The 27,704-nt window shown below is 41.4% G+C and overlaps 1 protein-coding gene across 1 annotated transcript in view; it reads left to right on the top strand.

The window, feature by feature from the left end:
* The window catches only part of COMMD1 (copper metabolism domain containing 1), a 117,761-nt gene extending 90,761 nt beyond the window's left edge, over positions 1 to 27,000 (top strand). Inside the window, exon 3 of the mRNA XM_045008496.1 lies at positions 26,855 to 27,000. Coding sequence (XP_044864431.1) covers positions 26,855 to 26,962 — 108 coding nt within the window. The 3' untranslated portion in view covers positions 26,963 to 27,000. The remainder of the gene's footprint in view (positions 1 to 26,854) is intronic.
* The last annotated feature ends 704 nt before the right edge of the window (positions 27,001 to 27,704 follow it).

The raw sequence follows: 27,704 nt of genomic DNA, 5'->3' as shown, positions 1-27,704 counted from the left end.
ACAGTTGTTTGTGTTTCTCCTTGATGCAAAGCCACCCCTTTTGTTGATTTTAATTCCCTGTAAGCCATGTCATCAGTCGCCCCTCCCTCCGTCAGAGCAACGGCAGACAATTGTTCCTCGCAAAACCAGGCAAGGAGGCGATGGCAGCGCGGTGACAAGAGGGACATGGTCTGATAGACTTCTCACAAAGTACGGGCTGGGCAGTGTGCCCCTGCAATGTGCACATCATGCTGATGAGCTCTGCAAACACGCTGGCCAAACAGGAAATGAAATTCAAAAGTTTGCGGGCCTTTTCCTGTCTACCTGGCCAGTGCATCTGAGTTGAGAGCGCTGTCCAGAGTGGTCACAATGGAGCACTCTGGGATAGCTCTCAGAGGCCAATACCGTCGAATTGCATCCATACTATCCCAAATTCGACCCGGCAAGGCCCCTCAGCGCTAATCCCCTCGTCGGAGGTGGAGTAAAGAAATTGATTTCAAGAGCCCTTTAAGTTGAAAAAAAGGGCTTTGTTGTATGGACGAGTCCAGGCTTAAATCGAGGTAACGCTGCTAAATTTGACCTAAAGTCGTAGTGTAGACCAGGCCTAAGTTGCTCCCATATGTGAAACCAAATGTACCAGCTGGGTGGCGAATATCAGATGTAAACGATCAACTATGTTTTGAGTTTGACAATGTCAGCATAAAGGGGTTCAGGTCTCTGTACTATTAACAAGCTGTAGAATTAAATGATGTAACAGCCAAAAGAAATGTTTTTAAAGGCCCCTGTGCATCAGTGAAGGACACGGTGCCCTCATTTTAATGAAGGTCAGAGCTGGTGTAGTGGTAAGGGAGAAACACTAAGCAGACATTGCCAGCTGTTGCAAAAGCATTGCTGTTAATCTTCAAAGGGAGTTAATCTCTCTCTCCGTGAGATTGTTTTACTTTTAAAAAATATATATCTATAACTACTGTATCACGAATTGCTTCGTCTGAGCTGGTGAGTTAGTACACTTTCTACTTGCATGACAACCAAATCAGTATACCAGCCCTTGGAGAGTTTCAAAGATAGAATCCCTGAACAGTTGTCTAATGCTTTTCTTGTAATTTATTGTACTTTACAAAATAGAATATAAAAAAAAAAACAGTGTTGGAAGGTAAACCCAGGGACATTAATAAAAAAACACCAAATTTGACAAGTTAAAAGTTGGCTGCTACTATTTTATCATCCTTGGAGACTGTGTAATTAATGTTTTAAAACCTGCAGCAACCCATTAAAAATAGCACTGATTTCAAGGGCACCTTAAGAGAGAGACTTTATAAAAGTTTTCCTGGGTTGTTTTGGGATTTTCTATCATATTCTTCATAATACTGCAGGTAAAGTGTGTGTGGTTTTATATAATGTGCTAAGTGCTTTTGTTGTATACTTTTAGCAGAATGATTAGTTTTTAGTTGAACATACTGAAAAGATCAAACCATTATGGATATTAGCAAAGCCCATCATCAGCAAAACAGCTTCCTCAGTACTAAAGATGGGCCCAAGCCAAAACGTTTCTTTTGTTAACTTGTCCCATTCTATTACCCCCTGTTTATTACCTTTGGCATATTATCTAAATTCTGGGTTGTGAACTCTCTGGGGCAAGGACTATTTATATGAATGATGCCTATTACAGTGGGGCTCTAATTTTTATTTGGGGGCCCTACGCACTGGTACAACTTAAAAAAAACCCAAACTCCCATTACCACAATTTGAAGAGGTAGGAATCTGAACTTTGTAGCATCAAGAGGGAGGATTTTAATAATTGAATGATGATAAACAGATCCATCGAAGTAAGGTACATATTCATTTTGAGTACTAGTAAAGCACTCTTTTTTTTTTTTTGAGACTCAGAAAGAGAGAAGGGAGAAACCTAGCACCAATCTGACTTAGTTTAATTTAGCAGTTTAAGGGGAAAAGATGTGAGGGGGAAATCCCAAAAACATATGCCATAGCCCCAGGCAGACACACAATCCCACTCTTATATTATTATATTTAGAATTGTTTTCATAACTTGTTTCAAGAGCCATTAATTGGGGACTAGAGGGGAGAGGGGCAGTTCTAAATTTCCCTCAGGGAATTAAGACCCATTTTATGATGATCAGTGCCATTCTACCAAGTCTGCAGTAGACAAGAATTAATACAAGTCAAGCATACCGCCATGCACATCTTTCTCAAAATTCTTGAAAGTGAGATACTGTTGCTGGCTCTGAGTCATAATGCAACTAGCGCACCCCAAACTTCTTCATGCATCTCTTGCAATGCATCTGTCTCTCACATTGCTCATACTATATCCCCAGGTTCTTCCTGAAAATAGATAGACAAAGTGGGTGAGGCAACACTGGATTTTGGACAAGCTTCTGTTGGTGAGAGAGACAAGCTTTTGAGTTCCTTAGGGCTTCAGGCTCTGTGTAAGCTTGTCTCTCTCACCAACAGAAGTTGGTCCAGTAACCAATATTACCTCATCCACCTTGTCTTTCTAATATCCTGGACAAACAAGGCTAGAACAACACTGAAAACAGCAGTATCTGAAAGTGGTGGTGATTGTTTTGGGCGCAAATAAGAACCAGCATGAGGCAATTGAACCCAGCTTCATTAATTAATGAAGCTAAGTATGTTTTCAAATCTCCAGAGATGAAGGCAAAGTAATGTACATCCGTAGGAATAATGTGAACTTTTGTATACTTCACCGGGTTCTACATTAACTAACAATTCAAGAAAAAAGTTTTGAGCATTTCTGTGAATAGTTCAAAGAAACTCGCTGCTTAGTATGCAACAGCTGTCCAATTAAAAGCAAACATAATGTTAGGATGCCATAAAACTGAAAACTGAGGTATCAGGTGCCCCCACAAACTATGAGGCACATGCACAAAAATGCATTTTTCTTTCTTTCTCACTTCTGTTCAGTGGGTACTGGACTGTTTTTGTGATGGTATTATTGTGAGACGGCTCGGTGGGATTTTTTTTGCTCTGAAAGCGCTGAAGTTAGAAGTCAGCCTGGTGTCTTTTCTTTCAGGAGTGAGTTCCAGGGTCAGTTGCCAGAAGGCTCTGTCTCCTGCATACACAAATTTCACTCTTGAGGTGGACATTTCAGTTGTTTTGCTGGAACATAACTGTCATAGAAAGTCATGGTCACAGAGGCAACTTGGAGTAATCCACTGGAGATCCCAGGTTTGGGGAGAACATGTATTGTCCAGTCACAGGCATGAAAGGGAAGGAAATGTCCTGTTACTGTAGCTCTTCAGCAGAAGCAATGACCTTAAATCTGCCTAGGGAAAAGTTCCAAATCCCAAGAAGTCTGGTTAGGGTGACCAGACAGCAAGTGTGAAAAATCGGGGCAGGAGGTTGGGGGTAATAGAATCCTATATAAGAAAAAGACCCAAAAATCAGGACTGTCCCTATAAAATCAGGACATCTGGTCACCCGAAGTCGGGTTGATAAGGGAACCTATAGAAAGCTGGAAAGCACTTTACAGATATGTACCACAGAGCAAGTTCTGTAAAAGCTAACTGCACAGTGAGGATACAGACTGGAATTTATAGTTACTGGGGGTGGGGGGGGCGCATGGGAGATAATCCAGCTTTCAGAGTAGAAATTACACAAAATTAACTCAGTCATTCACATGCAACTCTGCACTTCAGATGGGGTTAAGTCCTCATATATTTTCAAGGTCCTGTCCTGATACTTTAAGAACATGACTCCTTGCCAAAGTGTGGGGTGAGGGAGGAGAATGACCTGCTAAAAATAGCTGATGGGTAGTATCAGAAGTTTGTAGTTTCCCATGCACTAATATCTGCAGTTTTCCTATGTGACTGACTTTATATGAACTGTAGATCACTATTACAATTGTTAAACGACTGTTCTGCAGTTCTCTTATGAAAACGGTTTTGACTTACTCCTACTTGTCCTTGAATTTAAACAGAAATGTAGAGCACTTTCCTCTGAATCAACTCTCCTTCCGAAAAGATGTAGTTTAGTGTGAAGTCTGTCAAAAGGAACGTGAAATATTGTGAGTTTAAAAAAAAAAAAAAAAACCACCTTCATGGCAAGGCTGCTTTTTAAGGGCACAATGAAAAATGGTTTCTGATCTGTCCCAATTGATTCAGTTATTTAAAAATCTGATGTGGGTGGTGCAGTGACAGCAATGCAGATTTTGTACTTCACTCACAGCTTCATTCACTCCTCTAACAAATTATGAAATTACATGTTTAATAAAGCAAAGTTATAGAATTAACTAAGGCAAAGGGCAGAGCCAAAGGTCCCTTGATGTCAGTGGGACTCTGCATGGATAGAGTCTCTTTGTAGGACTGGCATGCTCATAGTTTCGTAGCTTCAGCTTTTGGCCTGTTTCTTAGCTTTTCTCCCTCCATGAGGAAAGAGAGGCGGACAGTAGGGTAGTTACATATTATAGATCTTGGCAAGCATGAGCTTCAGTAAAATAGCAGTGAAAAATTTGCAAATCTTTAACTCTTTTTTCCCAAAAAAGAAATATCTTTCACTCTTTCATTATCTCCGTGACTGCGAGTGGTGCTGGTGTCTGTCAGTGGGCATGGTCAAAAGCTCATTGAAGTCAGTGGCAGGACTCCCTCGGACTCCAGTGGCCCAACAAGAGCTGCAATTTTACTGATACTTCCCTGCAGAAAGTCCTGAAGCGGTAATAAAGCAATGCCTCTCTCCTTTAGGTTATAAAATAACTTCCAATATAATCCTGATTTTGGACTTTCTATACAGAAAACTTTTACACTGAAATTTCTCATGGTTAGTCTGAGACGAGATTAAAAAAAAAAAAATTCAGTGTCTCGTCCTTTCTAAAAAATGTGCTCTCTATTTTGTCTGCTTTTACTTCATAATTATTCTATAAAATTAAACTCATTATGTAGGTCCTAATAAGGATTTGTGCTTTGCAAAAGTGATATAACTCCTAACAGTCCCTTACTCCATTGCAGTAGTATTTTCAAGCCTTCAGTGTAGTAAAAGGAAGTGCTCATATTATTTAAGTGTAATCAGTAGCACTTTTAACTGTTGAGTCTTTCTGTTTATAGTAACAATACTTTCTGTTTGTAGTAAAAATGCTGGCCAGTGCCTCATGACGCCTATTATGTGTTGTCATTGTTTGAGTGCCCCTGACCTGCTGGTGAAATTTATAAGGTTCTTCAGGTGGTTGAAAACGCTTTTGTAACCGCTATTGAATAGGTGGGAGCACTCTTATGAATTTTAAGTTACAATTTTTAAAGTTGCTTAAAATCAAGTTCCATAATATTGGGAGTCCCATGAGATCTCTCAAAGGTGGTGGGTGGTTATGCATTTGTTTAATGTGCTTGGCGCTGTACAACAGAAATGATCCTTGTCCTGAAGAACTTACAGACTAAGAAGTTGTCATTTATAAAAAGGGCTTGTCTCCTGTAGGGAAACTGTATACATTTCCAATCATTACTAGCCATGGTTCACCTCCAGTGTTTACTCCCGGGGGAATTCTGTGTGCCCACGGAGTTCTTTGCTTTCCTGCAGAAAGTGACAGGGAAGCAAGAAGAAACCATGTCCCAAAAAGAGGTCAGGCGGAGGTGGTAACACAGGGTCCCGTGACACGGCCCCCTTCCATTTCTGCAAGCACAGAGCTGCCCGGCTGAAGGGTGCCACTTGGTTCTGATGACTCTGCAACTAGATGCCGCCTCCGGGGTCCTAGTGCTGGCTGTGTCCTGTTTTCTGTCCCACAGTCAGTGTCTGTTGTGAGGTAGGGCAAGAGGGGTCGGGTGGCGGAAATGGGGAAAGGGGGTGAGGTTGTGGGGAGGGGGAAAGAGGCAGTGGGGAAGGAAGGGGATGGGTAGGGAGGGGGATGGGGCAGATGGAGAAGAGGAGATAGGGAAATCGGGGGCGGGGAGTGGGAGCCCAACATGCGGTGTCCCCAGCAGTAGCTGCAGTTGGGGCTCCCCCATTAAGCAGGCCCATTGAACCCCCACCCTGACAAGCCCTCCTCTCCCCTGCACCTTGACCACCCCCATGAGCCTCCCAGACCCCCACCCCACTGAGCCCCAACCAGTTGCAGCCAATCTCCCACCTCACCAAGCTTCGCTGCCCCAGCACCGGGACCCCCCAGTAAACCCCTCACACCCAGACCTCCCCTGCCAGACCCCAACCACCTTCACCACCACCCCCTCCGAGCCCCTGTGAATCCAGATCCCCCACTGAGCCCCCCGCATCCAGATTGCCCCACACAGAACCCTGTCAACCCACACGTGAATCCTGCTGGGCTGAGCCTGCCTGCCCACACCTGGTGCAGAGGGGCAGGCCCAGCCCTTGCACTATGTCAGGGTCAGATGCAGACTCGCTGCTGAGTCCAGATCCCAGGGGGGAACATGGGGGAGAGGTAGGCAGCAGGGTGATCTCTCACCTTCATGCAGCCAGTGGCCTGTGCTGCCATACTGGAGCCTCCACATTTATTTATGGACAAATAACGCACAGAATTTTGCAGCATTTTAAAATATTGTGCGCAGAATTTGTATTATTTTGGTGCAGAATTCCCTCAGGAGCAAATGTTAGGGGCCCTGGTATGGAGTAGCTGATGGCATTTTAACAACCCTTTCATCTAACTCTGCTTTGCTTTGGAGAAGGTGTACATATTACAGTGCTTCCACACGAGCATTTCTGACTCTGGAGCTGAATGACAGTGTGCAACAATGGGAAAGGTTTGCAAAAACTTCCTAGTATAGGCAAGAAAACGGCAATACAGAGTAACAGCACTTCCTGAACAATAGAGAGATCGTACAGTTCAGTCCAGCCTAGGTGGATATTAGAACTAAGTGCTCAAGGTAAAGACATAAGCAAAACCTTTATTTTTAGCCCATTTATACCCAGGCTAGGCCTGGCAAGAACACAACACACTGGCATAAGTTTTAATTCAGGTCACAATGGCCAGGCTGAACTTTTTCACAGCAGGGCTGAACTGAGAGCAAGTTTTAAAATGATTATTGAACTGTTATTTTTATAATCTAGATGAACCCTTCTGCCCTATATACATCATCTTTTAACCAGGCTTGCAGCTAATGACGTGTTTTGGGTTCATATGCAGCACACCTCAATCTTGGTTACGGTGTATGGCAGCTAACCTTATGGTGCCCTTACCAGTGGCATAGGCTTGGTATTCTTATAGCCAGGTGATGAGAAGCGGTTTTGCTGTATTGTCATGTCTGTGTATCTAGGTCAGCAGTCTTTCCTCCTCCCAACACTGCGCAGTAGGACAGCCTAGAGCGCAGTGACTCATTGCATCACTGCTGCTGGAGAGAGAGTGTTACACAGAGACAAGGTGGGTGAGGCGATCTCTTCCATTGGATCAACTTCTGTTGGTGAGAGAGACACACTTCCAGGCTACAACGCCAATAAAAGATATTGCCTCACCCATCTTATTTCTCTAATACCCTGGGACCAACCCGGCTCCAGCAACACTGTTACACAGAGGCAGATGCACAAACACACTTGCCATGTTTCTTACGCAAAAACTGCCTCGTGGCCAAAACCACGTGTGTTAGAACCAGTACAAATGACTGTCGGAGCCCAATAACGAAACCTGATTGAACCTGTAGGCTACATCCGCACTGCAGCTGGGAGGTGTAATTCCCAGCTCAGGAAGAAGTACACAGGCTAGGCCTGATTGAGCTACTGCGCTAAAAATAGCAGCGTGGCCAAGGCAGATCAGGCTAAATGCCTGAGCATGTACCTAGGGTCTCAGGTGGGATTGTAGTCAAGCCGCTAACCCAGGCCACCTGTGCCGCTGAATCCACACCACTATTTTGAACATGGTAGCTTAGTCAGAACTGGAAATTACACCAGTCAGCTGCAGTGTAGAGCTACCCATAGACAGGGTTTATGAAAGTTTGGCCACACAATACTCAAATAATTAAACCAGCAAGAGAGGCTCATGGTCCTAGTGACGGTACGATTTGTGAATCTTACTACAGTGTTCATTTTTCATGGTCATATTTTTTTCTCTTTAAAATATTAAAAAACATAAACAAAGAAAACTCTGTTCTTCATCCATCTGCTTTTCTGCTCCCAATCAACCCATGTAATCTTGCACCTTCCATACAGGAGCAAAAGCACATGTCGTTCTGGAAGGAACAAAAGAGAAGTTTTAGAACAACATGTCTCTAACATTTGTTAAATTAAAGTAATTTAGTCTTTTGTTTGCTTTTGGAACAAACCACCAATCGAGTCTTTGTTAAAGCTAACTGGCAATCTAAAGCCAAGATTTCAAACCCAATGATATTGCTCAACACCTCTGAAAATGAGGCCTGTTTCTTAGGTATCTTGGGGCTGGTCTGTACACAGGTTTTTGGGCTGGTGTAACTATTTCAGTTAGGAGTGTGATTTCCCTTCCCTTCCCTTCCCCTTCCACATACAAACTCACCTGGAATAGTTGTACTGGTGCTATCCTAGTCTGGATGCAGTTATACCAATACAAAGGTGCCTTATACTGATATAGCTTATTTGCCTTCCCACACAGGACTAAATTATACTGCTATAAATACATAAACACGGGCATATACTGGTATTACTACATCCATATTAGGGGAGTTGTTCCAGTTACTGGTTGTACTGCTATGCCACTATAATTGATGTGAATCAACTTTTGTGTGTATAAAAGCTTTAAATATGGGTTTAGGTGTCTAAAGCCTTGACTACACATACAAATTGCCCCATCTTGGTTTGTGTGTCCACCCATGATGCGGTTAACGAAAGAAACAGATTTAGTTAAATCAGTGTAACTTTTCTGTGTAGAGGTCTATGAAAGTGCCAGAGAATTTCAAAGTAGTTGAAATTTGATTTTTAAAAAGATACGTACATTTCTGTGCTGAATGCCTCTTGCAGCCTGGTTACACTGGAGACAGCATATATATCTGGGATTAGCTCGGTTTTCATTTTAGATTTGCCCTTCATCTTTAACAAAAGCAGTGCTAGTTTTAACATTTTCTTTTAACCACTGTTTGATTTAAATCTGCTCTGCAGTGGGTTAGATTATATGGTGGTTAAAATGCTGGTGCCCACCCTGCCATACCCATGCTGAATTGGCAGTAACAATGGTGGGAAATAGAAAAAAAAATCAAAGCCTACTGTAGACAACCCCCATAGTCATAGCAGATGCTAGATGTTACAAGACCTGCAAATAGAAGATGACCTGGATTTTTAGAAATTAATCACCAGTTGGTAAAGCTACTGGCTGTAGCACTTCAGCTTTGCAGGTGTGTTTTTAAAAAAGCCCGACAACAAATTAAACAAAGCAACACAGAGATGCCAAACAGGAATAGAAAGACGCATACCGATTTGCACGGGAGGGAACACAGTAAAGCATCTTTATTGTAAACAAGGAAGGAAATGTGCTTCTAGGATCCGATATCCCTCAATGGAAAACTTTTAGGAGACTTCACATATCCTTGCAGCCCTTGCTCTGACAGCCTCTTTGTTAGTTAATGGTTCACACAGCAGCACTACAATAAATGATGGTGCTGCTTTCTGTTTTTCAGTACTCTTGTGAGAACCTGCAATGGGAAGACTTGCAGAGGAAAGGGAGCCAACATCATCTGGAGAAAGTGTAATTAAGAAATAAAACAGGAAGCCGATGCTCTGCCAAAAACCTAGCTTATCCCCTTCAGTTTTTAAATGTAGGTATTGATCCAAAGGGAGTGGCATTCCAAATAATGTAATTTAATTTAGCTGTGAAAGTCCTTCCTGTCTACAATGCCAGCAGTGCCTGTTTTGTACAGTACTTGGTGTACCTGGCGTCTAATACGGCATTTTTAATTGTTTTAAGACTTCTTGAACCCTGCTGGCTATTTGTAGCTCATGCTGTCAGGGCACAAAGATGAGGAAGGGTCTGGAAAACAGACTCTAAACACAATGCCTATTTCTCATTCACAGTAAGATTTCTTCATACCACTCTGGCAGAAATCAGAAATTCATAAGAACCCTTTTTAAAAAAACAATACAAATATCGCAAGATTTGGGAATCGTGGTAGGCAGGGCACAGAGGACTGAGGGAATGTATAGGGTAGTTTTCTATCCAGTCCAGCTAGACTGAGGGAATAGAATGGAAAGTCCCCACACCTAGAGGATAGGAGAGTGTAAATTAAGTGCCCCTCCATTCAGTGGACAGGGAGGTTGCAGTTTTGTGTGTGCATTCAAGGTTGGATATTGACTGTAAGATGTTCACCAACTAATGGGAGGGGGCAGGTGGCTTCCCCCGAAAGTGGGGGGGGAAATCAAAATATCATGATTTGTTGTAATCTCCCAATTTAATATTTGGAATTAGCAAGAGTGTGGCAAGGAAGAAAGGAGAAATCTAACATATGGAATGGAAGAAATGTGATTCCATACAGAGCTTTTTGTGCTCAAAGTGTTGTATTCCAGAGTGTTATCTGAAGCATACCACTGGAGTAAGACCAGTGGTGGCAATATCAACTCTGGCTTACTTCTACTAATAAAAGGGGAGTCTGTCTTTGTTTCGGAAAGGATTTGCTTGTGTTTAAGGTGAAGCCCTGTGACCACCACTGCAGCAAATTCAGAATTATAAAAGCAGGAGAGACAGTGTAAGGAAAGACAAGGAAGGAAGCTGAGTTGATAACATCTCCCACTGGGACTCAATCTCTAGAGTTCCTCCCTCAAAAAATCATTGAAAAATAGGTGAGGTCTAGAAGTATTTTAATGACACCTCCTTCCCATTTGATTTTTCCTACATTAGGTAAATTGATTCTAGCCTTTGCCTGTTGCCTTTGCCTCGTCTGGTTGCTGGAATATAGTCTTTTTTTAATAGGCCAGGCGCTGTGACTTACAGAGTGCACTGTTGAGCAAGATGTAATTTTCTGCAACTCTCCTCTTCTTTCTCCTCTTTTCTCTGGTCTCTCTTTCTTGTGTCCACCCCTTCCTCTCATCTACATGATCTCTTTTTTAGGGCTTGGCTACACTTGAGAGTTGCAGCGCTGGGAGTTTACAGCGCTGGTCATCCAGCTGTGTAGGAACAGCGATGGTGTGTGGCCACACTCACAGCTACCAGCGCTGGTGTGTGGCCACATTTGCAGCATTTGCAGCGCTGTTGGGAGTGATGCATTATGGGCAGCTATCCCAGCGTTCAAGTGGCAGCAACGTGCTTTTCAAAAGAGGGGGGTGGGGTGGGATGTAATGTGACAGGGACCAGGGGAGAGAGAGAGAGAGTGGATTTTTGGAGCCAACACTGTGTGTTAGCTTCCTGCCTTGCAAAATCAGAAAATGTTCCCGACCCCTTAACTCTTAACTGCAAACAGCCTGCATCCAACGGACTCCCTTTCTCCCCTCTGCCCCCGCTGTTTCTCTGTCAAGCAAACACTCACTCCCTGCCTGCCTCATTCACAGGGGTTTGATTGTTCACAGTCAGGTACAGATTGATCACAGCAAACAGGAGCTGTGTTTGTTTTTTAGATAAGCAGCTCCCGGAGCACCGGAGCTCCGAGTTCACAACAAAACAAAGAGAGGCTGCATAACAAAACAAAGAGAGTAATTTAGTTAAAAGCTTTCTGGGATATCTGCTAATACCCTGGAGACCAATAACAGCGCTGGTGTGTGTCCACACTTGATGAGCAGCGCTGCATCACCAGCGCTGCACTTGCTACACCCCAAGCAGACCAGGTGTTCAGCCAGCGCTGCAGCCAGGGAGTTGCAGCGCTGGATGTGCCCTGCAGGTGTGGACAGTTACTAAGTTGCAGTGCTGGAAAGCCTCCACCAGCGCTGCAACTCTCAAGTGTAGCCAAGCCCTTAGTGTTCTGCAGTGGAAGAGGAAGTACTGAGTCTTTTTCTCTGATAAGAGATGTTGAATTGCCTGTTTCTGTCCTAAACGTTAATGTACAACCCTGGGATTCAGGCAGTGAGTTATAATGGAGTATAATTGCTAATTCTATGATGATGATGTCTGCATTATCTTCTAGCTACCACAGAACGGGATTGTATTTTCTTAAAGTTTCTGCTAGATAACAGTAGCCTGCACTGTATAATATTGTTCATATTCACATCAATTGTAAGTGACCTGGAAGACATTTTTGTGCCCACTCGAGGTGTATGTTGATAGGAACATACACATATTTCAGTGAGTAAAGACATTTTGTCAGCATTTTATTTTCTACTAATGTTGTTGGACTTGATGTCCCTTTTAGTCCAGTATAGTAAGGGTTTGTCTGCACAAGAGCGCTCAGGAACTTAAAGATGACTCAACTAAAGGTGTGAAGTCCATGCACGTTAACATTCCACTCCACCTCACCCCATGTGAATGCTCTCATTCAGGAGTGTCATAGAATAATAGAATATTAGGGTTGGAAGAGACCTCAGGAGGTCATCTAGTCCAATCCCCTGTTCAAAGCAGGACCAACATCCACTAAATCATCCCAAACAGGGCTTTGTCAAGCCGGGCCTTAAAAGCCAATAAGGATGGAGATTCTACCACCTCCCCATTCCAGTGCTTCACCACCCTCCTAGTGAAATAGTGTTTCCTAATATCCAACCTAGACCTCCCCCACTGCAACTTGAGACCATTGCTCCTTGTTCTGTCATCTGCCACCACTGAGAACAGTGGAGCTCCATCCTCTTTGGGAACCCCCCTTCAGGTAGTTGAAGGCTGCTATCAAATCTCCCCTCACTCTTCTGTAGACTAAATAAGCCCAATTCCCACAGCCTCTCTTCGTAAGTCATGTGCCCCAGCCCCCTAATCATTTTCGTTGCCCTTTGCTGGATTCTCTCCAATTTGTCCACATCCCTTCTGTAGTGGGGGGACCAAAACTGGACACAATACTCCAGGTGTGGCCTCACTAGTGCCGAGCAGAGGGGAATAATCACTTCCCTCCATCTGCTGGCAATGCTCCTACTAAGCTGTTGGCCTTCTTGGCAACAAGGGCACACTGCTGACTCATATCCAGCTTCTCGTCCACTGTCCACTTCCAGGTCCTTTTCTGCAGAACTGCTGCTTAGCCAGTTGGTCCCCAGCCTGTAGCGGTGCATGGGATTCTTCCTTCCTAAATGCAGGACTCTGCACATGTCCTTAATCATAGAATCATAGAATCATAGAATTCAAGATCAGAAGGGACCATTATGATCATCTAGTCTGACCTCCTGCAAGATGCAGGCCACATAAGCCGATCCACCCACTCCTGAACTAATTCCCTCCCTTGACTCTGCTGCTGAATGCTCCAAATCATGATTTAAAGGCTTCAAGTAGCAGATAATCCACCAGCAAGCGACCCCTGCCCCATGCTTCGGAGGAAGGCGAAAAACCTCCAGGGCCACTGCCAATCTACCCTGGAGGAAAATTCCTTCCCGACCCCAAATATGGCGATCAGCTGAACCCCGAGCATGTGGGCAAGATTCTCCAGCCAGACCCTCTGGAAAAGGCTAACAATATCCCAACATTGACCCTTTGTACTAATTACCAGTTTGGCACGTTATTGACCTATTGACTAAACATGTTATCCTATCATACCATCCCCTCCATAAACTTATCCAGCTTAATCTTAAAGTCATGGAGGTCCTTCGCCCCCACTGTTTCCCTCGGTAGGCTGTTCCTTGTTGAACCTCATCAGATTTCTCTTGGCCCAATCCTCCAACTTGTTTATCAGAGGGTCAGCCGTGTTAGTCTGGTTCTGTAGAAGCAGCAAAGAATCCTGTGGCACCTTATAGACTAACAGACGTTTTGCAGCATGAGCTTTCGTGGGTGAATACCCACTTCTTCGGATGCAAGTGGTGGAAATTTCCAGGGGCAGGTATATATAAGCAAGCAAGAAGCAAGCTAGAGATAACGAGGTTAGATCAATCAGGGAGGATGAGGCCCTGTTCTAGCAGTTGAGGTGTGAAAACCAAGGGAGGAGAAACTGGTTCTGTAATTGGCAAGCCATTCACAGTCTTTGTTTAATCCTGAGCTGATGGTGTCAAATTTGCAGATGAACTGGAGCTCAGCAGTTTCTCTTTGAAGTCTGGTCCTAAAGTTTTTTTGCTGCAGGATGGCCACCTTAAGATCTGCTATTGTGTGGCCAGGGAGGTTGAAGTGTTCTCCTACAGGTTTTTGTATATTGCCATTCCTAATGTCTGATTTGTGTCCATTTATCCTTTTCCTTAGAGACTGTCCAGTTTGGCCGATGTACATAGCAGAGGGGCATTGCTGGCATATGATGGCATATATTACATTGATGGACGTGCAGGTGAATGAACCGGTGATGGTGTGGCTGATCTGGTTAGGTCCTGTGATGGTGTTGCTGGTGTAGATATGTGGGCAGAGTTGGCATTGAGGTTTGTTGCATGGATTGGTTCCTGAGCTAGAGTTACTATGGTGCGGTGTGCAGTTGCTGGTGAGAATATGCTTCAGGTTGGCAGGTTGTCTGTGGGCGAGGACTGGCCTGCCACCCAAGGCCTGTGAAAGTGTGGGATCACTGTCCAGGATGGGTTGTAGATCCCTGATGATGCGTTGGAGGGGTTTTAGCTGGGGACTGTATGTGATGGCCAGTGGAGTCCTATTGGTTTCTTTCTTGGGTTTGTCTTGCAGTAGGAGGCTTCTGGGTACACGTCTGGCTCTGCTGATCTGTTTCCAAAAACCTGTAGGAGAACACTTCAACCTCCCTAGCCTTGATCCTTTGATTTTGACAGTGATAACCTCATTTCCCATATGAGGCAAAAGCTGTAGAATGTAAAATACAGAACAGTATTTATGATCTGTTATACAGAAAAGTCATACTCCAGAAGGAGTTCTCTTATAGACACTGAATGGTTTATTCATAAAAAGAAGTAGTTCTAGTTTTAATGCATCTTGATTCTGTACTTGACGTAATTGCCACACTTACTTAAATAAGTCATCCAAGCAGCATTGGAAAATGATTTTACTCAGCAATTCTGCCAACTGATTGAGTATATCAGTAGGTAGGCATGGAGATCCAAGAAAGCAAGCTTAACAAAAAAAGAATATAAGTGACCTTCAAAAAAGAACTAGATAAGTTTATGGAGGATAGGTCCATCTGTGGCTATTAGCCAGGATGGGCAGGGATGGTGTCCCTAGCCTCTGTTTGCCAGAAGCTGGGAATGGGCAACAGAGGATTGATTACCTGTTCTGTTCATTCTCTCTGGGGCACCTGGCAATGGCCACTGTCGGAAGACAGGATACTGGGCTAGACTGACCTTTGATCTGACTCAGTATGGCCATTCTTATGATCGATCAGTTATGCCGACATAAAAGATTATTGCTGTAATCTCACAATGCTTTATTTACCATTTTTTTAATGCTGTAATATTGTACCTAACAATAGCAACCACTCACAGTAGTCACAATAAAAATAAGTTGGTTTCAAATGGTACTTTAATATGAGAATTGAATTGGCATTCTGTTGATGTTTATACATATCAATTATCTGAACCTCGGGTATGAGCCACCATCATAAATTTTGACTATAATTTTTCCATTATCCAGAATAATTATCCTATATCTAGAAGACTGGCTTATTAGTCATGCTATTTCTGACATACTAACACTATTGCTTTATGCTCTTGAAAAGGACATTAGTGATTTTTGTCCAAAACAGCTAATCCAAAGATTCAGCTAATCTCAATCAATAATGAATGAACAGTGTCCTGGCAACATCTGGGAGCAGGTATTCACAGTAGTTATGACTCAGGTCCCTTTTCAGTAATGAAAAGAAACATGAGATGGATAATCACAAATGCAAGATAATTAACTGGTTTGGACATTATGCATACATGACTTGCTTGCTATCAGGCTTCCCATTTACACAGTGTAGTTTGATTTCATGTTTTTTTCTTTGGTTGGGAGAATGCATAAGAAATCCTCAGTGAAAGGTATTGGGAGATTAGATGAAACAGGCCACTATTCTGGTAGCAGGGCATAAGGATTCACCTAGGGTAAAAATTTAATATAGGAGTGAGCAACTATTTAAAAAAGGAAATTGCAACAGGTTAAATATAATCTCTAAAATAGGAAGAGGCTTAAAGGGCTGAAAATAATAATAATAAACTCACATATGAAATAGGGATTCAAAAAGAGCATAACAACCAAAAACTAACTTTTCAGCATCAAACTGTTAAGATGTCAGCGTTCTGTTTAATTCTTTATTTTATATAACATTTAAATATATATTTTTCTTTGTAATTAGATATGCTGATTAAAATCTATTTTATGATACAGTGGAGTTTTCTTGTAGCACTTTGATGGGAGCAAAATTTTCCCTACATAAAGTTAGTGGGACATTTTGAGAGGTACAAGCACGAGAAGGTTAATGTGTGTGCACATGCTCATAAATCTGTCATTTAAGGCTCAAAATGATAGATGGAAAATTTTCAATAAATTAATAACATAAAAGCAGTTAAATTAAATTTATTGCAAAATACCCAATAGCCTTGTGCTCCTGGAATTTCTCCAACCTCTGCAATCTTTTCTATTTAATCTGTGATGTTACATGATTGAATCTACATTAAAAGAATTTTAAAAAAAAATCTGAAAGAGGTAACTTTTTTTTCTGTGCCGACATAATTGTTAGCTTCAGTTAGTCTCAGTTCATGTAATTCCAAAATAATAAAGAGAAACTGGGAGATGCTCTGAATACCAAATGTTTGTACTCATTGTGTCTGTTGGATGAAGAATTATGGAAATGCATTGCACTTTACCCTAGGGTTTTTGAATGTCACAATTAAAAGCTTATTAGAAAAATAGCTCTAAATCTGATTATAAACAAAGAGTCAAATTGTGTCAGAAATGAGTTCATATCAAGCCAACTGGGCAAATAGGATTGCCATCCCAGTTTTCTGGGATTATCCAAATTTTGATGTGATCATCCCACATCCTGCTATATCTTGCAGGATATTAATGGATCCTAAAATAACTTTTGAGGCCTGCAATGTGATCATGATGTGATGCAACATGATAGATGATTCAATGCAACATCCTCATATTACATCATGCCGCACCAGCATGAGCCTTATGAGAGGCAACCCTAGGCAAAGCATGGTTTTTAGTTTTTACCATTTATTGGGTGCATTTTATCTGAACATTTAAACAGCAAAAATGCAGCATGCTCATAAACATAAATATCCCCACTTATCACATTTGAAACTGTGCGCTTGCTACTCTCATCCTGAATTGGGAAAAAGCAAAAGTGGGCACAATTAGTATTTTTTCCCTTTTCAGGGTAATCTTCCACTACTGGGGTGTGTGAGAGGACTGAGCAAGGCTCACTTACGATTGCATAACATTCCTGCGGTAGCTACAGGAATTGTTTACATGGAAAGTAATATTAGAACAGTATTTGTGTACATAAATCAGTCGTCTTATCCAATTTAGCAACTGGAAATGAGACGAAACAGCACCATGTGACCAGCCAGCTCTCCATGGCTTGCCAGCAAGGGCTGTAAACTACAGTTAGAGAACCAATGGTTTGCAACAAGCATCAGGAATGAAGCTCTAAGTAGATTAGGACAGCCACCATTACAGGAAGACATGCTGATACAGCCTACGTGGGAAGAGGAGGTTAAAAGAGATGGAAAAGAGAAAAGTCCAGCTTCTAATGGAATACCCTCAGATTTACTAATGTACCCATCTACACCTTAGTAATATTGCATCATGAACTAGTGACATGTACCTAACTCCACAGCTCTGAAATAAAGACAAGTTTCATCACCAGCACATGAAAATGCTGGGAAAATTTCACATGTTGTGAGAGAGCTTGATTTTAGTAAGGTTTTTGAGACAGTACCACATAACATTGTCATAAGCAAACTAGAGAAATGTGGTCTAGACTCTACATGAAATTACTATTAGGTGAGTGCATAACTGAGTGAAAAAACGTACTCAAAGAATAATTATCAATGGTTCACTGTCAAACTGGGAGGACATATCTAGTGGGGTCCCACAGAGGTCTGTCCTGGGTCTGATGGTATTCAACATTTTCATTAATGACTTGGATAATGGAGTAGAGAGTATGATTATAAAATTTGCAGATGACAAGAAGTCAGGAGAGGATTAGAACTCAAAACAATCTTGACAAATTGGAGAATTGGTCGGAAATCAACAAGATGACATTCAATAAAGACAAGGATAAAGTATTGCACTTAGGAAGAAAAAATCAAGTACACAAATATAAAATGGGGAATAAATGGCTAGGCAGTGGTTCTACCTACAAGGATCTGGGGATTATAGTGGATCACAAATTGAATATGAGCCAACAATGTGATGCTGTTGCAAAAAAGGCCAAGGTCATTCTGAGGTGTATTAACAGGAGTGTCGTACATAGGAAATGGGAGGTAATTGTCCCGCTGTACTCCTCAGTTGGAGTTCTGTGTCCAGGACTGGACAGCGTACTTTAAGAAAGATGTGGACAAATTGGGGAGTCCAGCGGAGTGCATCAATAATAAGAGGTTTAGAAAACCTGACCTATGAGGAAAGTTGAAAAAATTGGGCATGTTTTAGTCTTGAGAAAACAAGAATGAGGAGGAGCCTGATAAGTCTCCGAATATGTGAATGGTTGTTGCAAAGAGAGCTGTCATAAAGTTGTTCTCAATGTCCACTAAAGCTAGGATAAGAAGTAATGGGCTTAATGCGCAGCAAGGGAGATTTCAGGTTAGATATTAGGAAAACTTCCTACTATATGGATAGTTAATTCCTGGAATAGGCTTCTAAGAGAGATTGTAGAATCCACATCACTGGAGGTTTTTAAGAACCTGTCAGGGACTCTAGGTGTACTCTGTCCTGCTGCAGTACAAGCGGATGGACTAGATGACCTCTCAAGATCCCTTCCAGCCCTACATTTCTGTGATTCTATAAACAGCACATTGGAGCCATTATGCATATCTGGTGGCAAGAGAAAAATCACTGTAGTTTTGGTATTTCATGAGAGTCCTCATCCCCAAGTGAAAATGGAACCCATGACTACCTACTTCTGAGATACGAGTGTTGGTGTATGCCAATCAGAATGTTATGCTATATATGTAAATGATTGTGCAAGTTCATTTAAATGTGAATATTTACATTGTGTGCCTAGCTTTTCTTTTGAATCAGGTGTTAACTGTATAGTGCATTATGGAATATATAGTTCATGTAACCATTTCCCCCCCCCCAGCTAATCACCTATGATATGAGGTGTTGTTTATATGATCACCTCTCCCATGCCTCTGTAAAATTATTAAAATAGAGTTAAGTGGTACATTTCTAGAAGGTATGACACACACAAACTTTCAAATGTTGTTTGAAATTCTTTCCGCTAAACTAACACATGCTGCTAAGCAAGAATACATCCAATTACATCTATAAACTTTTTACTTAATCAAGTTAAGTGATATTTTTAATAGGTCTATCTTCTGTTAAGCCAATGTGAACAAAGTCCATTGAATGCATCAGCTGATAGTCATTTTGTATACTGGATCTATGGTTTAAACATCCTCTTTCTCTTTTTAACTTAATACCCTGGAAACTAACATTCTGATATTTGCTTCTGCTTCTAGACGTTGCTATGGGAGATAAATATTTCTTTGGACATTTCAGTCACTTAAGTGTTTGCTAGAAGTACATGTTGGTACATGATGATCACAAAGAACAGACTCATATGATGTATTAGTGACTTGCTGTACTATTTTCAACTATACATTTGTGTGGCTTGAATTCTGTAATTGTTTTATCTACCCCCAACTAGCTGTTTTGATGCAAACTTTACTCAAGTGTTTGTACTGAAAGTAAGCTTTGTTTAAAATACATAGCAAGTACTAATTGCTCACTGGTTTACCACCAGGGTCCAGGCCTGCTGTCCGTACACAAGACACATTCCCAGTCCCTTATTTTAATGTTTAGAAGAAAGTCATTTGCCAGGCATAAATTTAGCTAAACCCAATGATGCTGATAATTCTGTTTAAAGATAGGTAATGGTTAGTTAGCTCATACTAAGCATGAGTTTCTATTTGTATATATTCTTATTTCTAAATATAATTCCACTTAACTTTGAAATAGAAATGTAAGCAGTGCTTACATCTGAAACATTCCAAGGGCAGGTTCTTGTACTATTTATTTCAGTACAGATTTGTTCACTAGAATAGGGCTGGGAAGCAGACCAAAAGGACAGAGCCCCTGAAGTTTCAATATAATCCACACAGGAGGATCCATGCAGTGGGCAGCTGTCTACTTGCAAAAGCTTGATGGCAGGATTGGGGACAGACTAACCTGTGCACAAACTCCTGGAAACCAGTCATAGCCGTCCTTAATTTAAGACCCTGTGACCCATACTCTGGGATGCTCCTCTAAAATGTTTTCCTTGGTCACATGTTTTGACAGAATTTTATTATATTGTTTTTGGAATTCTTCTCTCATTTTTACTGTCCTAGCTATGATACAGTGCTGAGTTCTTGTTACCACGCCCTGCTAAACAAATCATTTTAATATCTGTGCCTCTGTTTATTAATCTGTAAAATGGTTATACTTTCCAATTTACAGGAGTCTTGTGAGGCTTGGTTGATTGTAAATCACTGTGGTATTGAAGGAAAAATGGTATCCAAGTTGTCAGAGTCCCCGGGCGATGCTCTGGAACTGCTCCCCACAAAGCCAGTCAGGACTTTGGGGAGCCTCCTCTCCCTTGGAGCAGACTGTCTTCAGGGCAAGAAGCTCACATGGCTTCACCTTCCTGGGTCTGACCTTGGAGCATTCAGCATCCTTTGCCCCTCCGTGCGCTTCCCACAGCAAGTCCGCCCAGGTTGGTCCTGGGGAAGCCAAAGGGTCCTGCCCCCCACTTTGCAGTCAGATGTGACTCTCAGCCAGCCAGTAAAACAGAGGTTTATTAGATGACAGGAACGTGGTCTAAAACAGAGCTTGTAGGTACAGAGAACGGGACCCCTCAGCTGGGTCCATTCTGGGGCCCAGCTAGCCAAATACCCCGGTCTGCCCTCACTTCCCGTCCCCAGCCAGCTCCCAACTGAAACCCCTCCAGCCCCTCCTTCTCTGCTGAGTTCCTTTCCCGGGCCAGGAGGTCACCTGACCTCTTTGTTCTTCCACACCTTTAGCATCCCCTTGCAGCGGGAAGGGCCTGGGCCATTAGTTGCCAGGCAACAGAGAGTCGGCCAGAAACTGAGGCACCCACACAGTATTCAGAGGAAACATTAAGAACAGTCCCACTTCGTCACACTTTTAAAGAATTACCGGTAATTATTTTTTGCTTACCCATAAAGGAATCTGACTTCAGCAAAGGAGATGCAATAAATGAATACATCTAGAGTAATTTACAGAAGTAATTGCTTGGTTCAGCCTTTCCTGCATCACATTACAATGAAAAATTATCAACTTATTTCTCCTGTTATTTAATCACTTACTACTGACTACTTTGACTTGAGACGGGAACAAAGGACAATACTTCTGAGCTCAGGCACCTTTGATATTGCCTTTTAACGAAATCCTAGTTTCCATAATTCCACTTTACTGTCAGAAAAGCATTCTGTGTACTGTAGTATTACACACAATTAATAAATAGAGATAACAGAAATTAATAACGTATTTCTTGTCATTGTGTGAATGTAAAACCACTTTTTAATGGCTAGTGCTTTTTAAAACCACTTACAGTTTTTGGTCACAAGAGCTAGAGGAAGGTCAGAAGTTAATGCTGGTTCTTAATCTCTAACGTAGAGCCTCAAGATGTTTGGGGGCTTTCCTGCTGCACTTTGTATTTGAGTTTTTACCTTATGCAGCCAGGGATGAGGTCTCAAAGAAATCCCAGTCAAGCCAGCATTTCAAAAAGAGATACTAATGTCTGCAAAAAAAATTGGCAAAAAGAAGAAAATACATGGTGAAGTTAAAGAAGCTAAATCAGTTCCGTCTTTTGCAAAGTCAGTGATTCATATGAAGTCTATGAAACATCACTTGTGCTAAAAGGAGTGGCGCTTTTACTCACCCAGTGGTGCTTTTACTGATGGGGCGGCACTCCCGGTCTTCGGCGGCGCCTCGGCGGTGGGACCTTCGCTCGCTCCACGGGTCTTCGGTGTCATTTCGATGGCGGGTCCTTCGGTGCCACCGAAGACACCCGGAGCGAGTGAAGGGTGTGCCGCTGAAGACCTGGAGCGCCGCTGGGTGAGTAAAAATTAAAAAGGCGCCAAGAAATTGAAAAGGCGCCACTTGTGCTCAGTGGGAGAATGTCCACTGCCCCGCTCCCCCCTAGCTACGCTACTGAGTGCCATGACCTTGGAAACCAGGTCATGACATTCTCCTCTGTTCCGGTTGCAACAAACAAAGTTGAGTTGTGCCTACACAGCAGCTATTTTCACAACACAAGTATATGCATCTGTGCATCTACCATAGTGCCTAACTGTGTTTGTATCAGTGTATTCTGCGGAAACATGGACAGCTGTCCTGCACTGCCTCAGACTTAGCCAAAGTACATGCACACTCCCCTTAGCCCGAGCCAGCTGGCCCAGGCCAGCCGTGAGTTTTTAATTGCAATGTAGACATACCCTCTGTTCCTTTGATTAAGACCTCAGTTGAAATTCAGGCCTCTGTCTCACCGGCCTAATAATCAACTTTAGGCATGCGTCAGAGCTTCTTCAGACTTCCTTAACCAGGCTTTATATGTAAAATACATGTGGAACCACTTTTTTTTCTGCTCCTTGTTTTACCTGAGAAATATCAGGGATATCAAATTTGCTTTCCCATTCTTTACTGAATGACTTTATAGGACATTAAATAATTGAACTACACATTTTCTTAGCTCTCAAATGAAGGGATGAGGATTGAGTCTTTCACAAAGAAAGCTATTTTTCCTCCAATGGTTGTCAAGAATTTGAGTTAAATAGGTTTTCTGTTAAAACCAAAACCAAAAACCAACACCAGACTGATTCAAAACCCTGCTCCTCTCAATTGCTCAGGTTTCAGGCCTTATCTAAATAAAAAAATTGTTCTGATTTAACTAAGGCCTTATCGACATGAGAAAGTTTTAATAGCTGTACTAGCTATATTTACACTGGCATAGTTACACCATGTCGACACTTATTCTGGTAAAAGAGATGACTTTTTTCAGTTAACTTAAATTTATTTTCCAAGTGGCAAAATCTAACCTGAAAAAAAACTCATTCTAACACTGGAATAAGTTTGTCATCACAAAGGGAGGGGAGAGGAGGGTGGTTATATTGGCTTAAATTCATACTTTAGGTTTTACTGAGAAATCTTTCCTATGTAGACAAGGCCTAAATACCTTAGAAACAGATGTAGTTAAATTTAAAAAGAGAGATGGCCACCTTTATATATCGTAGTTAAGTCAAAAGAACCCAACTTCTTTTGTCCTATTTGCATGTCACATTTCAGTGCAGTACTATTGTGACTAGGTAATGCAACCTATACTGTATGGTCCTTTATCATACTACAAGGGGGAGCTTGCATTCATTTGGTAGCTCCAACAGTTTACAGTACAGTAATAAAAGTATGTACAAAAAATCTAGGACCATTTACTGTGCATACTTTCTTCTTCACATCACTTCCAGAAGGCATAGGCATGCTAGCCCACGTTAGATAAAGCCATCACCACCCCGCTATTCCAAGCCATCAGCATCCTGTGGGTCTCCTCCTTTGCCTTTTCAACTAAGCTCCTTGATACAGGAACCGTGGGCTCAGTCCCTCACACTGACCATGTAGGTGAGCTGTGTTACAGGCCTAGGCTCTGATCCACAGTTGGATCTGCACAGGCCTTTTGCATCTGTGTAGACACCTGTTGCTATCAGTAGTGTTCAGTGAAGCTCCAATTGCATAATTGTGGCTCTGTTCTTTTAAAAGTGAAATCCCAGGCCCACTGAAGTCGAAGTTTTGCCATGAAATTCAGTGGGACCAGGATTTCACCCCAGAATAGGGTAACCAGATGTCCCGTTTTTATAGGGACAGTCCCATTTTGGGGGACTTTTTCTTATATAGGTGCCACCCCCGTCCCATTTTTTCACTGTTGCTGTCTGGTCACCCTACCCCAGGACTATAGCATGGCTTAGTCACGTTCTCTAAAATGTCAAAATAGAACTTTGCTAGTGTGGGTTTTGGTTTTGGTTTTAGAGATCAAAGCTGTGAAACTGGTTGGTAACATGTTTCAGAGGTGGTTTGATCTCATCTACACAGTCAAGACTACAACATGATCTGTGACATAGTGGACTTTTTTGTAGCTGTGCACAAAATTATTTCTTTGGTGTATTTGAGAAAGACCAAAAAGTAGTAAAGCTTTGCAGTCTAAGTCTTGGAAGTATATTTTCCTTTAAGTAGAAATTGGCTTTGTATGTTCCAATTTGTGGTGGTTACGCCAAAAGCTGTGGATTTGAATTGCATATTGCCTATGCTTGCCCATGTAAATGTTAGTTTACCCCCATCAGGAGCAACTATAAAGCCTCAAATGATTACATAACTGATCATTTGAAATGCTGTCTTATCAAGATGATTTACCAATCAAAATGCCTAGGAAGTTAGGAATTGTCTTGTTGTTCCCTCTTCCACCATGAGTATGAGGAAATCTCATACAATTCCAAATGCATTTTCAAGTGTGAGACACCTGGATTTTTTCCAGTGCACTCTACCTAGTCAAGAATCTGCAACAGAGCACAATGCCAACTGGGGATAAGCTGTCAAATTCCATACCAAACATTTTAATACCACAGACTGATCAAATTTAACTTTGCTCCATAAGAGGGTATGTATTTTATATGTGGCTACAGCGTGCTGAAGTGTATTCTGTGAAATGTCATTAATAGGCATTGCAAAGTATAGCAATAAATTGTGGGAGGTTGTCTTCAATGTCCAGTCCTAGCCTTCAAACCTATTTATACAATTTCTTTTTTCAAATTCCTGAGCTGTCATCTGGATAAAAATCATATTGAGACGTATTTGTTGAAGATACTAAACCTGAATAGTTAAATAAAAATATTATATTAATGCTAAAATAGGTTTTGTTGAAAAATTTTGTGCTTAATTATTTGTTGGGTTGGGGTATTTATTTGTATTTGTCTTGTGACTCCTGAACCAATATGAATTTAGTTCTGACTACCATGGCACTGCACTGTTTGAATCAAAATCAGTAAAAAGCTTTATTTTAAAAAAACAAAAGTTGTAGAGGATTATCAGAGGAGCACCATGCTAATATACAGCCTGATTCTGAGGTGTGTATTCTTGGTCTGTTGGATTAAATTAGCAAATAAGGATGCAAAATGAGTTTAAGTAGCAATTTAAATAAATAAATGAATCATCAGTTTTAGAAAGTGCAAATCTAAAACAATTTATGCAGAAGGAACTGTCCAGTAGAGAGAGCTGTAACAGAGAAGTTACCATTAAGTGAGCTGGGGGCGGGGGGGTGAAGAGGCAACAACATGAAGACACATGATAAATGTAGAGTTAAGTAACACTTTAAAATTTTGGAGTCTGATTTTCAAAAATTCAGTGGCACATTTGCAGTTATCATAAATGTGTGTGCAAATTGTACAATTGAGCCCACATCCCTGATTTGTACATGCAATTGTGGTTATTCCAGGTGCAATTTCAGTGCACCATTGCCTGACGTACGAAAAATCAGGTTCTGTCATTTCACTTATTTCTCTTTTATGATTAAGTTTTGTGTGTTCTCTTTGATCTGTGCTGCTAATAAACAAGCTAACTTCTTTGTGTATATATTTTCTTTTGCTTGCACTTCTCTCTACCTTTTTTCTCCCTGAAAAACCAGTAAAGATTCTTGTATTAATAAAAGAAAGCAAGTAGTGAAGTTGCTTCATGTGCATGTGAAAAACAATCTGTTCTTTGTTTTGAATTCATGTAATGCGTTTCTGAAATTTAGATAATCAACTTCAGACATTTTTCAAGTTGATATTATCTGTTAAATAATCAATTAAGTGCATAGAATTAAGTCTGAAAAATACTAAATGTTGAAACAAAGGTATTTTGAAGTAATGCTAGAGGTTTTAGTCTGACTGATTTAAAAAAAAAAATCAGAGTTGAGGCTGCCCTTCCATTCTTAGTAAACTGTGCTGTATGTATATTGAGATAAAGAACTCCTGGATATTCAGTGAGTCAGATTGCCTGGAAGGCTGAATATTCTAATCTTTCTTCTCAAAAAAGAGCACTCCCTTCATGGGATAAGAAGTTATTACTGTATTTGAATATAGGTTTTGCTTTGTTTTTTTAAAATTGAGCATTTCAAGACACCGGAGGTTTGTAATATAAAAATGCAGCCCCCATAATTTCTATTTTCACTCTTGTTTTATTTCTGACCTTAGCGTCTGATATGCAATCCCTGTCACACTGCAGAGTAGCTGTGTCTGCACTAGCATTTTTGTAATTATTTCCCAGTGTTTCTCTACCATTGGTGCAGCTTCACCTGGACTTGCATTTACAATGCAGCCAGATACACTTGCTATATCTAAATGTTATATTCAAAATTATCCAAGGAACTTTATCCAACTCCGATATATTGATGAGTAGGACTGATGGGAGAGAAATCTCATGAGGTCTTTTTCCTGCTGATTTTTATTAACTAATTCCACGTGGTTAGAAACATTTTATTTTTTCTCGTGTTGTTTATTCTCTCTGTCCCTGACAAGATCCCTTCCACTTCGTTTATCCTGATTTATACCCCACTTGAAAATAACTATATTTGTGAATGGAGTGACCCGGCCTTTCAGAGCGAATCAGTGCTGCTGCTTAATTGTCTGTAGGCATAAGTGTTCTGTGATGTCAAATATTATGGGGATCTCCCTCAATGAAATTGTGTCCCCTCCAGCAATCGTGCTGACCTATACAGTTTTTCTTCACCAAGAACAATTTTCTTACTTAACTAAATATCATTCTTCACCTTTTATTTTCTAGGAATCTGAATTTCTGTGTTTGGAATTTGACGAGGCCAAGGTGAATCAAATGCTGAAGAAACTGTCAGAGATTGAAGAGAGCATAACGGCGCTGACACAGACCACCTGACTGTTAAGATAAATAAAGAGATTGTGACTCGGAACATAGATGGCCTTAGTACTTGTTAATAATTTCTATTTTTATGTAGGAAATTGTTACCAATATTCTAGTGATATTTGATCATAAAATATTGGGGGCTCGGTTGTGCCATTTGACACTTGTGAGCACTTACTCAAACAAGAAATCCCATTGGATTCAATGGCACTACTTCCCTAACTGCATAACAGCTGAGTAAGGCTGTGCATAATAAAGCCCTACATGTTAGAGTAGTGTGGCTTTCCTTTTCATGCCTCTTCATTATTTGTCGAGTCATCTGCTGACTACTGTGACTCTTGAGATAAAATATTGGGTTGCAGTCAGTATCCAAGGGAAACTGAACAGCCCTGTGGCAGGGGAAAAAGACAGACAATCTAACGGCTGCTCAGATTTTTCCTTATAAAGTAAAGACCTTCTATGATAATTCTTTCCCTTTCTCATTGAAACCTAAGGGGGCAAACTGGGGTCTCAGTCAAAGTCTGTGATAGAGATCTGTTGTGGTTGTGCACTCGGTATAAAAACTAATACAACGTCAACCAACTAAGAATAGGTGAGATGAGAGGTTTATCTGCCACAAGTAGAGAGAAACATGAAGGAGAAACGGAATCAGAAAATCTCTGCTAATGAAGTATAGTAGACAGTCAAACACAGAGACCTGAAGTTCTGATAGACTCTGATTACACCTGCTTCCGTCACCTGAATTTAATAAAAGAAT

The sequence above is a fragment of the Mauremys mutica genome, chromosome 3 (genome assembly GCF_020497125.1).
Source record: "Mauremys mutica isolate MM-2020 ecotype Southern chromosome 3, ASM2049712v1, whole genome shotgun sequence".
NCBI classification, from domain to species: Eukaryota; Metazoa; Chordata; order Testudines; family Geoemydidae; genus Mauremys; species Mauremys mutica.
Note: the sequence above shows the minus strand (reverse complement) of the source record. Positions and strands in the feature narration are given on the sequence as shown.